General features: G+C 35.2%; 1 protein-coding gene across 3 annotated transcripts in view; it reads right to left on the bottom strand.

Annotated features, from left to right (window-relative positions):
* The window catches only part of GRID2 (glutamate ionotropic receptor delta type subunit 2), a gene marked incomplete at both ends in the record, with an annotated part of 1466807 nt that overhangs the window by 255247 nt on the left and 1197960 nt on the right, over positions 1–13600 (bottom strand). For all 3 annotated transcript variants that reach the window (XM_080796960.1, XM_080796959.1, XM_080796961.1), the window contains one exon: positions 8451–8589. In XM_080796960.1, the coding sequence (XP_080653086.1) occupies positions 8451–8589 (139 nt within the window). The remainder of the gene's footprint in view (positions 1–8450; positions 8590–13600) is intronic.

The following is a 13600-nucleotide window of genomic DNA, read 5'->3' as shown; positions in this document are numbered from 1 at the left end:
GAAGACAACAGCCAGGAAGGTGGACTATGAGGAAGGGCAGGGACATCTGTGCCAGAAGCCAGGGCAGCAACAACAAGGAACTTCGAGGGCAAGGGGAGCAGGCAGAAGGGATAACTGAGTGTATGGAATTGTGGACAAAATAGTCAAAGTGACAGTGATTAGCACCACCGAAAAAGGTGGAGGGAAGAACTGTCCAAGGAGTCCACATGATCTCCTAGAGAACAAGGAGAAAAACGGAAGCAAATGCAGGGTGTATCCGGGAACTATGCTGTTATTTATGACTCTTTGTTTCCCATTTATTCTTTACATTAAACCTATGAAGTTGAACCCATTATTGTTTTCCCCTTAGGGAGAATAAGGCTTAAAATGATTATGGAAAATGACAAGATCATTCAGCTAATAAGTGGCAAAGGATTTGGATGCAGATTTATTTAAATTCATGGTCTCCTGTGCCTGTTTCTAGGATACCACATAACTTAGAAATATCTGAAATTAACTTAGCTAAATATAATTCAGTCATTGATTCTTCCCTGCAGAACTCTTTATTTTTCAGAAAACTTACAGTGACCCTATGGTTTTCATTCACTCACTTATTCATTTGTTTATTTCATTTGATATAGGTTTAGTGTATTTGCTAATTGTACACGATATGGTCCACCGATTAGGACAAGGTTTCTAGTGCCAGATTGCCCGGGTTTACTATCTTAACTTTTGGTTTATTGTCTTCAAAATAGAGATGAGAATAATATATCTCTTGTGAGGCCATTATGAAGATTAAATGAGAAAATCTAAGCAAAGCGTTTAGGGAGATGTCTGTCATATAGCAATGCACCCAGTAATGCTAGGCGCTGTTACTATCAATACCATGCACCAGGCATTCTGGGACACACTAGGGGTACACATGTGAATATGGCATAGCCCTTGCCTTTGAAGAATTTATGCTCTCAAAGAGAAGACACACGTGCAATGGCTAATTGTGTTTGTGCCAATGGATGATGCCAGAAGAGAAGGAAGATCTGGGTCATTTCAAGGAAAGGGAACAGTATGTGAGCTCCACAGAAGTATGAAATGTCCTCCAAGAGTGGCTTCACTGGAGCATGAACAAGTATGAGGATGGATTACAGTTGGTGTCAGTAAAGAAATGAGCCCGGGTTAGCTTTTGAAGGGTTCAATATGCTGGGCTCTGGAGTTGCACTTTATTTTGATCGGATATGGTAATAAATGAGGTTTCCAAACTAATTTTAAGAATGGAGGAAGGTAATCATCTGGACACCACCCTGGATCATAAGCTTGAATGAGAACAGAATGCGATAGAGGTGGGTAATAGTTGAAGTAAGAGGAAAAGAATAAGAAATGAAACAGTCAGCAGAGAGAATAAGGATCATACCCCTGGGCATTTATGCCAGAGAAATGAAAACATATCTATACAAAAACAGATACGCACATAAGTGTCCTTAGCAACTTTATTTGTGATAGCCAAAAACTTAGAATCAACAACAATTCCATACAATAGATAAACTGTTAAACACACCAGTCCATCCATACCAGAGATTACTGCTTGGCAATAAAAAGCAATGAACTATTGATCCAGGCAACAATTTGGATAGATCTCAAGGGCATTATGCTGAGAGAGGGAAAAAGGGCTATTTCAAAGGGCCACATACTGTATGATTCAACTTACAGAGCACTCTTGAAAGAATAAAAATCACAGGAATGGAGGACATATTAGTTATTATTAGGTTTGGGGATGGTGGAGAAGGAGTGAGTGTAGAATGAGGGAGATTTTTGTAATGTTAGGATAGTTCTACATCTATTGCAGTGGTGGTTATACATTCTGTAGAAGTAATAAAGTGGCATAGAACTATTTGCATGGATTGTATCCATGTCAATTTCCTTATTTTGATATTATACTATAATTACTTAAGATGTAACCATGGGGGGGAAACTAGGTGATGGGTACATGGGAACTCATTATGCTCTATCTTCACAACTTCCTGTGTATATATAATTACTTCAAAATCAACTGTTAAAAAAAAGCTTGTTTAAATATTAATAGAACATATTGCAATATGACAAACTATGGATTATTAATACTTTGTCCTTCAAAATTCATGGTATTTTCCTATTTTCTCAATATTGCCCTGTATTACTTTGAAAATGTAGTGAATTTACTAAAAATAAGTCTGATTTATTTTTTGATGGCTAGAGGCTAAAAATAACGAACAGGCAGGATACAATCCATGAATAGCAGACATTGAGATGCAGCTTTTCTGCAAAATTGCATCTGAAAAGTCATCCAACCAGAGTGATTCTAGAATTTTCTCACATTAGTAACTCTCCTCTTCTGTACCTCTTTAGTTATGAGGTAGTCAACCACAGTTTCTCTTTAAAAATCTTGAAAAATAAAATAAACCAATATTCCTGCATCTGCTATAAATGTAACTGTTAGCCTAGAGATACAAATTTTCTCAAGCCAAATTTCTCTTAAATTTCCTTAAACCTTTGGTATTTTCAAATTAAACAGCCCTGAAACAAGAATATATATGGTTCAGGTTTATATTAGATAGAAGCTTACTAGCTTCCATATACTTTTACATCTTTTCTGTCCCACCCAAGCTCCTCTCCACAGATAAAGCTGTCTTTCTCAATGATGTCACTCTCCATCATCCCCAGGAAAAATTCCAAATTCTTCAACAAGCGTTATCATGCTTTTCCGGATTTTGTTCCGCTTCCCTTTTCTATTTCATTTCCTGCCACTCTCACATCACCTATCTCAATCCAGGAAGGAAATTAACAGATTTGATCACTGGCCCTTGCTAGACACTCTCCTGGGAATTTCATTTCTCTCTTGCTTTTGCAAATATTCTCCAGTAAGGAACCCCTTCAGTCTTTTGAAATTCATCTTTCGAGATCAAACTCTCAGATAATACCTCTCTGATGCCTGATAGTTTTTTCCCCTATCTCCTCCCCCCTTCTCCAAGTTATTGAATTAAATCACTCCTTTCCTGTGTTCACACAGCATTTCACAAATAAATCTATCATAGTTCCTATGTCATTGAATTCTGTACTGCTCTGTCTCTAACTAAATTGTGACTCAGGGATAATATCTAAATATTTTTTTAGATTCAATACGTAACATCCTGTGTGTGTGTGTGTGTGTGTGTGTGTGTGTGTGTGTGTATAGACATACATATGTATATGTATGTATATTCATATATACATATATGATATATATATTCAGTTGAATTAAATGAATGAAGCTAATATATTTATTTAGTTTTTATAGTTAGAAATACCTCCATTTCCAAAAAACAGGTGTATTCTGGACTTTTCAATTTTCTTGAGGGAGGCTTGGATGGCTATGTATTTCCCCCTTAGGACCACCTTTGCCATATTCCATAGGTTTTGGGCTGATGTGTCTTCATTCTTATTGGTTTCCATGAATTGTTTAAGTTCTTCTTTGACTTCCTGGTTGATTCAAACATTCTTAAGCAGGGTGGTCTTTAGCCTCCAAGTGTTTGAATTCCTTCCAAACTTTTTCTTGTGGTCGAGTTCCAGTTTCAAAGCATTGTGGTCTGAGAATATGCAGGGAATAATCTCAATTGAACCCTGATTTTTGACCCAGTATGTGATCTATTCTGGAGAAAGTTCCATGTGTGCTTCAGAAGAATGCGTATTCTGTTGTTTTAGGGTGGAATGTTCTGTATGTATCTATGAGGTCCATCAGTCTAATGTGTCCCATTCAATGCTCTTGCTTCTTTATTGATTTTCTGCTTGGATGATCTGTCTATTACTGAGAGTGGTGTGTTAATATCCCCTACTATTAATGTATTCATATCAATATGTCTCTTTATCTTGATTAACAGTTGTCTTATGTAGTTGGCTGCTCCTGTATTGAGGGCATATTTACAATTGTTAGATCTTGTTGGTGGATAGACCCTTTAAGAATGATGTAGTATCCTTCCTTGTCTCTGACTACAGCCTTTAGTTTAAAATCTAATTTATCTGATATGAGAATCACTACCCCAGCTTTCTTTTGAGGCTCACTGTCATGAAAGATGTTTCTCCATCCCTTCACTTTCAGTCTGGATGTATCCTGAATTTCCAAATGGGTATCTTGTAGACAGCATATGGATAGGTCCTGTCATTTTATCCAATCTGCAATCCTGTGCCGTTTTATGGGAGTGTTTAAGGCCATTCACATTGAAAGTGATTATTGAAAGATACATTTTTGTTGACATCATCTTGCCTGTGAAGTCCTTGTTTCTATAGATTGTCTATGTATATTTCTGTTCTATGTCACTCTTGGGTTCTTTCTTCTTTTATAGAACCCTCCTTAATATTTCTTGTAGTGCCAGCTTGGTGGTCATCTACTCTTCTAAACCTTGCCAGTCTTGGAAACTCTTTATCTCTCCATCCATTTTGAATGTCAACCTTGCTGGATAAAGTATTCTTGGCTGCATGTTCTTCCCATTTAGTGCCCTGAATATGTCTTGCCAGCCCTTTCTGGTCTGCCAGGTTTCTGTGGACAGGTATGATGTTATTCTCATGGACCTTCTTCTGTATGTAAGGAATCTCTTCTCCCTAGCTGCTCTGAAAAATTCTTGTCTAAAAGTATGATTCGTCAGTCTCACAATCAAGTGCCTTGAGGTCTTTCTAGATTCGTTGATCTTGGGAGGTGTTCTTTCTACCTCTAGGACATGAACACTGGTTCCATTCCCCAGACTGGGAAAATTTTCATCCAGAATTTGTTCAACTATATCTTCTAGTCTTCTCTTTTTCTCCATCCCCTCAGGGATCCCAATATTTCTGACGCTGGAACGTCATGGCATCATTTGTTTCCCTAATTCTGTTTTCATGGCTTCTAAGCTGTTTCTTTCATGCCTCTTCCTGATCCTTTTTCTCTATCAGTTTGTCCTCTAGATCACTAATTCTATCTTCTACCTTGGTTACCCTAGCTGTTAGAGTATTTAGATTAGATTGGATCTCACTGATAGCATTTTTCAACTCTATGGTCAAACAATCTTTGACAAAGCAGGAAAAAACATACAGTGGAAAAAAGACAGTCTCTTCAATAAATGGTGCTGGGAAAATTGGACAGCTATGTATAGAAGAATGAAACTCGACCATTCTCTTACACCATACACAAAGATAAACTCGAATGGATAAACGTGAGGCAGGAATTTATCAAAATCCTAGAGAAGAACGTAGGCACTAACCTCTTTGACATCGGCCACAGCTACTTCTTTCAAGATATGTCTCCAAAGAGAAAGGAAATAAAACCGAAAATGAACTTTTGGGACTTCATCAAGATAAAAAGCTTCTGCACAGCAAAGGAAACAGTCAACAAAACAAAGAGGCAACCCACGGAATGGGAGAAGATATTCGCAAATGCCACTACAGACAAAGGGCTGATATCCAAGATCTATAAAGAACTCCTCAAACTCAACACATGCAAAACAGATAATCACGTCAAAAAATGGGGAGAAGACATAAACAAACACTTCTCCAAAGAAGACATACAAATGGCTAACAGACACATGAAAAAGTGTTCATCATCATTAGCCATCAGGGAGATTCAAATCAAAACCACATTGAGATACCACCTTACACCAGTTAGAATGGCCAAAATCAACAAGAGAGTAAACAACAAGCGTTGGAGAGGATGTGGACAAAGGGGAACCCTCTTATACTGTTGGTGGGAATGCAAGTTGGTGCAGCCACTTTGGAAAACAGTGTGGAGATTCCTTAAGAAATTAAAAATAGAGCTTCCCTATGACTCTGCAATTGCACTACTGGGTATTTATCCCAAAGATACAGATGTAGTGAAAAGAAGGGCCATCTGTACCCCAATGTTTATAGCAGCAATGGCCACAGTTGCCTAACTTAACTGTGGAAAGAGCCAAGATGCCCTTCAACAGACAAATGGATAAAGAAGATATGGTCCTTATATACAATGGAGTATTATGCCTCATCAGAAAGGATGAATACCCAACTTTTGTATCAACATGGACAGGACTGGAAGAGATCATGCTAAGTGAAATAAGTCACGCAGAGAGAGTCAATTATCATATGGTTTCACTTACTTGTGGAGCATAAGGAATAACATGGAAGACAATGGGAGATGGAGAGGAGAAGTAAGTTGGGGGAAATCGGAGACAAACCATGAGAGACTGTGGACTCTGAGAAACAGACTGAGGGTTTGGGAGGGGAGGTGGGTGGGGGGTTGGGTAAGCCTGGTGGTGGATATTATGAAGGGCACGTATTGCATGGAGCACTGGGTGTTGTGGATAAACAATGAATTTTGGAACACTGAAAAAAAAATTAAATTAAATTAAAAAAAAAAAAAGTAGCAGCAGCTTTCCCCCTATCTCTCACTGACTTTTCTCTACTAGTTCTGTCCTCCTGGGTCTGGAGAAGCAACTTTGAATTTTGGGAATGAACATGTGCCTGGTATATGTGTGCCAATGACATGGCAAAAATGAGCTGAAAAAGATGCATTGACAAGCATTGCTTCATTTAGTGATGAGCAAATCTTATGGATATAAATGATTAAGGAGCATGACATTGGATGGTATTGTAGGTTTTTTTGTCTTTTCTAAGAAAAATTAAACTTGGGATTTTTCAAAAAAGTTTGACATTAGTTGCAAATAGAACTTTAAATGTTTCCAAGAAACATTGCCTGCAATTATGTTTACCAATGCAGCTGAGGCATGAAATTAGAAGATATCTTTAAGTTTGTGGAGAGAATCAGGCTTCTCTTAACTCCTTTGGCTCTGATTTTTCCCCTTTCAAAATTAGTCTACTGATAAGATTAGAAGGAAGGGAGATTTATTATACCCAGTTTTGGCTTTTAATAATGTGAGCTGGCATTAGAAAGAAATAATTTTTTAATAAATGAAGGCTCAGTTATTGTGGATTGTGGAACTATACTTGTGGGAAACATCATGTGAAATTATGATCTTTTTCCATCAGGTTTTACCTTTAGAGAAACCTTATGGGTGTAAAAATTTGATAGAGGCTTCTGATCCCAGTGCTATTGCATAAAAGTCAAGATACAAACTAATGCTGGCAAAGCTAGTAATGATTAAATAGTTCGCATACACACACACCATGAGGCCTGCAACCCCAGGGAAGCAGATCAGGCAAACAAACTGTAAAAACCATGCTACATAAGGAAAAATTTCAGTGCGTAAGACATGGATTGGTATCGGATTGACATGGGTAGATTTCTAGCTCTGACACCATTGTTTATGTGGTCTCGAGAATTTATCTTGCAAACTTCGGTTTCTTCATCTACTTTCAGTAACTGGATGAAATAATTAACTGTCTGTTATGATTATTAGTTGAATTTGGGGGTTTCAATTGTGTACCATAGGCAATTGAAAAAAAAATCCTACTTCTTTATAGATCATTCATTCTTGGTTTTATTTTTAGTACTGTATTATAATAATTTTGTGGCTATTAATGGACTTCATTTACAACATTTCTAAAGGGAAGAAGAGCTCTGATGTTTTCCTTGAAGGATGAATTAAATCCTTACTGAATTCCTTAACAAATCTAATTATTCATAATTTTGAATTGTCAGTTTTGTGGAGAGTGAACGTTCTTCAATTCTAAGATGATTCATGCTATCTTGTTTTTGGACGAATAAAACATTTTCAGGAAAATGTTTCTGAAACATTATACAGAACGTTACGTTCTAATAAGGCAGAAGTTGTACGGTGGTGCTGCTCGTATGGCATGAACCCACAAAAGCAGAACTGGCTGTGCTAGATCATAGGTCTTTGGGCTCTTGGAGCTCGTGGAAGTGGCCATCATGAACGGAGTCATTGACTTCGGTAACTTTTAGGATTTGAGTAAGTGTACCATAGTTGGTGATAACTCACCACTTGCAGCTGAACAAGCAGCAGTAATAGTTACCACAGTAGCTATGACATTAGTTGTAATGTAATGAAGAGACAAATAGAATGTGTTTTTCTCTCTTTGGAGATTCTTTTACCTCTCTCCCTCATACCCCCACCTCCTTCTCTCTCTCTCTTTCCCTGCCATTTATCAATCATCTAATGTCTAACCAACTATTTACTCAGACAGTGCACAATGGGGCAGACTCAAGACGGAAACTGGTATTGTTATATATATTTTAATATGACTCCTTTTCCTTCCTTTTTACAACATTGCCCAAACATAGTCATACTTTGTGGAAGCTGAAACACTGAATATGTATTTTTCTTCCAGGAAAATGTGGGAAACAATATTAGAGTTATACCCAGAATTCTACCTTATAAAAAATGTTCTACCAATATAGTGATCCTTGCATATCCTAAAATTAAGCCTTTATTCAAAAGGAGGGTGTAAATTTATTATCAGATACCTTATACTTATTTAAATAGCTTTGGCTACTCATCATTCCTCAAGCCTTGTAGCTACCGAAATCTTTGTCTACTTACTGGATGGAGCTTTCGATGCGGGTAATAGTGAGGAAAGCAGCAAGATTTGCTGTGTAAGATGAGATGACAATCAGTGCAAATAGCCACCAAGCCCCCATCATCATTCGAGTAGCCAAAGTTGTGTATGGGACCTCTCCACCTGTGGAAAGAAGCAAATAGAATAAAAGAACATCAACAAGTATTTATTGAGAATCTGAGGTCTTACACTGTCAATACCAAATTAACTTTTAAGTACTGAAAAGTCTTTGACCTAACATCAGCATGGATTTCTGTATTTTGGTTATATTTATTACTTCATATTTAATTCTCTTTTATGATACTAAGTAAGACACAGCCAAAAAGAAGCATGATAAATAATTAGTATAACTTATTTCAATGATAATTCTTCTACCTTCTTGTTCAACCCTAGAATTAATTACTCTCTTATTATAACCACAGATAGCTAGTTTATTTTCAATGCTTCATTATTCAGTGGTTAGGTGTTATTAATACTATTATGTCTATATTTAATATAACTTTTCAGATTTCTACTTCAATAAATAATATTGAAAATCATTTTTGGTTAATTTCCCTAGGATCATAGGTTACACACACACACACACACACACACATATATATGTATTTCTATATAACATAATATATATAATTACTTTATATATATCACATCTTCATTAACTATTCATCTATTGATGGATATTAGGGTTGTTTCTATATCTTGGCTATTGTAAATAATGATGCCATGAACATAGGGGTACATAAACCTTTTTAAAATTAATTTTAAAAAATTCCAGTATAGTTAACATAGAGTGTTACATTTGCTTCAGACATATGATGCAGTGATTCAGCAGTTCTATACATTACTCAGTGCATATCATGATAAGTTTACTATTAATTGTCTTCACCTATTTTACTCAATTTCCCACACACCACCCCTCTGGTAACCATCAGTTTGTTCTGTATAGTTAAGAGTTTGTTTCTTGGTTTATCTCTCTCACTTTTTTTCTTTTGGTTGTTTGTTTTGTTTTTTAAATTCTACATATGAGTGAAATCATATGGTATCTGTTTTTCTCTGAGTAACATTTCATTTACTTATACTCTCTAGCTCCATCCATGTTGTTGTAAATGGCAAGACTTCATTCTTTTTTATGGCTGAGTAATATTTCATTATATATATATACATATGTGTGTGTGTGTGTGTATACACACACATATATAATTTGTGTGTATGCCACATCTTCTTTATCCATTCATCATCATCATAATGGACAGTTGGGTTGCTCCCATAATTTGGCTATTGTAAATACTGCTACAACAAACATTGTGGTGCATATATCCCTTTGAATTAGTGTTTTAGTATTTTCGGGGTAAATACCCAGCAATGCAATTACTGGATCTGAGTTAGTGTTTTCATTTCCTTTGGGAAAATACCCAGTAGTAGAATTACTGGATCATATGATATTTTTATTTTTAATTTTTTGAGGAACCTCCATATTGTTTTCCAGAGCAGCTATACCAGTTTACATTTCCACTAACACTTCACAAAAGTTCTCTTTCTCTACATCCTTACCAACATGTTATTATCTTTTTGATACAGGCCATTCTGACTGGTATGAGATATCTCAGTGTGGTATTGATTTAAATTCCCTGATGATCAGTGATGTTGAGCATATTTTCATGTGTCTTTTGGCCATCACTATGTCTCCTTTTGAAAAAGGTCTATTCAGGTCCTCTGTCCATTTTTTTAATTGGCTTATTTGTTTTTTTTGGTGTTGAGTTGTATAAAGTTACATAAAATCTTTACACTGCTTAGAGCTGTTATCACAAACATGAAAGGATATTTGTTGAATTTTATTTATCCATGGCATAAAATTTTCAACTTGGGTAATTCAAATATTCTTGTGGATTCCCCCCAAATTATTTGATATCTGCACTTAGAAATCAAATGTTAAATTGATGTAATAGGACTGTTGACTTCCAATTCTGGTAATTCAAGACAATAACTGACAGCAACTAGACAAATTATACATCTAATGCATTTCAGAATTAAAGAAGCATTAAAAATTTAGAAGAACAAGGTCCTAGAGAAGAAGATAACCCAGAAATATGAGCTGGTATCTAGAACTGTTTTTCCTTAAGATATAAATGCCACTTTAACAAGAAGAAGCTAAGAGACTGAGAAGGTAAACAGTGCTTTTGAAGGCCTTCAGAGGTTTAACAATTAGGTCTTGGGTCTTGTCATATGGAGGTAGGTGGGACAGAGAAAACCAGAAAATCCTCATTTACTTGGAAACCAATATTACAATTGTATGAAGCCATGGGTCAAAGAAAAATCACAGGAGAAAAAATATTTTAAAGTTGACAATAATAAAAATATTGCATACCAAAATTCCTTAAATTTTAAGACTGATGAGGTGCAGCTAAATTTGTGTTTAGAAGAAATGAAGTGGCATGTCCAAAATATTGAAAGAAAATAACTGCCAACCAAAAATTCTATATACAATGAAGTTTTCCTTCAGAAATGGGGGAATAAAGACTTCCAGAAACAAAGGCTGACAGAATTTATTACCAATAGACATGCTTTGCAAGAAATGCTAAAGAGAGTTTTCCTAGTGGAAGTGAAAGAACACAAATTCTCAATATAAAACCTTAAAAGTATATTGTAAGGAGCACCTGGGTGGCTCAGTTGGTTAAGCAGCTGCCTTCAGCTCAGGTCATGATCCCAAAGTCCTGGGATCCAGCTCCATATAGGGCATTCTGCTTAGGGAGAGCCGGCTTTTCCCTTCCCTCTGCCTGCTGCTCTGCCCACTTGTGCTCTCTCCATCTCTCTGTTCAACAGCCCCCCCCCAAAAAACCTCCAAAAAACCTTAAAAAAATATATTGTAAGTCTCACGTGTAATGGTAAATTTATAGTCATAGTTAAATTTTGCAATGTGATACCAGTGGTATATAATTCAATTAAAACTCTAAAAGTTAAAAAAAACTAACATAGTAAAAATAATCTATAATAATTTACAATAATAAAAAACTAAAATAGTCTGTCATTATTTACACAATATTAAAAAATGTAGTTGTAACAGAAATAACCTAAAGTGTGAGGGGGAAGGGAGTATAAGTATAAAGTTTATAAATTCTATTGAAGTTGTTATCAGTTTAAAATAGTGTGTCATAAGATTAAAAGACCTCCTGGTAACCACAAAGAAAAATCATGTAATAATTATACAAAAGATCATGATAAAGAAGTGAAAGCATAGTGATACCAAAAGACATCAAAACACACAAAAAGATTGCAGGATAAGAAATACGGATAAACAGATCTATAAAACATTCAGAAAACAGTGAGAAAAATGGAAATAATAAGTTATTATCTATTAACAATTTATTTAAATGTAAACAGATTAAGTTTTCCAAGTAAAAGACATAGAATAGATGAATGGACAAAAAAAATCAAGATCCAAAAATATGCAGTCTAAAAAAGGCTTATGTTAGTATTAAAGACACATATAATGAGACTGAAGGAAAAAAGAATATTCAAGCAACATTGATAACAATAACAAAATTCAGACAAAAAAGACTTCAAACTAAAAGTGATAAAAAGAAACAAAAAGGTCATTATGTAATGATGAGGGGGTCAACACATCAAGAAAATATAACAATTACAAATATTTATGTGCCCAGCATTGGAACATTTAAATCTGCAAAGCAGAAACTAACAGAGTTAAAGAGAAATAAAAATTAATACAGTAGTAGGTGGACACTTCATTATCTCTCTCTTAACAATGGATAGATCATTCAGACAGAGAATCAATAAGGAAACAGTGAACTTGAAAAACACTGTAGACTAAATAGACCTAACAGAAATAAACTGAACATTTTATCCATACAGCAGCTACACATCTTCTCAAGTGCACAAGAAAGATTTTCTACAATAGAGCATATATTAGAACACAAAACCAGTCTTAGAAAATTTAGGAAGATTAAAATTATACCAAATATCTTCTATGACCACAATGGCATGAAACTAGAAATCAATAACAAGAAGAAACCTGGGAATTCATGAACACATGGAAATTAAGCAACACTGTCTTGAACAACCAATGAATTAAAGAACATATTAAAGAAGAAATAAAAAAGGTTTCTTGACACAAATGAAAGTGGAAATACAGTATACCAGAGCTTGTGGAATACAACAAAAGCAGTTCTTAGAGGCAAGTTAATAGCCATAAACACCTCCATGAAGAGGCAAAAGGGACCCAAATAAACAACCTAACTCTATGTCATAAGGAACTAGGAAAAGAAGAAACTGAGACCAAAATTAGTAGAAGAAAAGAATAAATATTAGAGCCAAAATAAATTAAATGTAGAAAAGCAAAACAATTGAAAAGATTAACCAAATTAAAAGTTGATTCTTTGAAGAGACAAACTGAATTGACAAACCCTTACCTAGAATAAACAAGGAAAAAAAAAAGAAAGAACCCAAATTAGTATATTAAAAATAAAAAGGAGACATTACAACTGATACAAGATAAATTCACAGGATCATAAGAGGCTACTATGAACAACTATTCACCAACAAACTGGACAACCTAGAAGAAATGGAAAAATGCTTAGAAATGTGTATAATTTTCCAGGACTGAATCAGGAAGAAATAGAAAATCTGAATACACCATTCACTAATAAGGAGATTGAGTCAATAATAAAATATCTCCCAGCAAAGTAGAGCCTAGGACCAGATTGGTTCATTGGTGAATTTTACCATACGTTTAAAGAGTTAACACCAATCTTAAAACTCTTCCAAAAAACAGAAGAGGAGGGGATCCTCTCAAACTTATTTTAGGAGGCCAGCATTATCTTGCACTAAAACCAGGAAAGGATGCTACTGGAAAGGAAAACCATTGGCCAATATCCCTGATGAATACAGATGCAAAAATTCTCGGTAAAATTGTAGCAAACCAAATACAGCAGCACATTAAAAAGAATCATTCACCAAGAAAAGTGAAATCTGTCCCTGGAAGGTAAGTTCAACATAAGCAAATCAATGAATGTGATACAAAACATTAATGGAATGAAACAAAATAATCATGTAATTATCTCAATAGATGCAGAAATGCATTTGATAAAATTCAACATGTGTTCATGATAAAAATTCAACA

Source organism: Martes martes, assembly GCF_963455335.1.
Source record: "Martes martes genome assembly, chromosome: 2".
NCBI lineage: Eukaryota > Metazoa > Chordata > Mammalia > Carnivora > Mustelidae > Martes > Martes martes.
The sequence above is the reverse complement of the archived record's forward strand: the minus strand, read 5'-3'. Positions and strand labels throughout refer to the sequence as shown.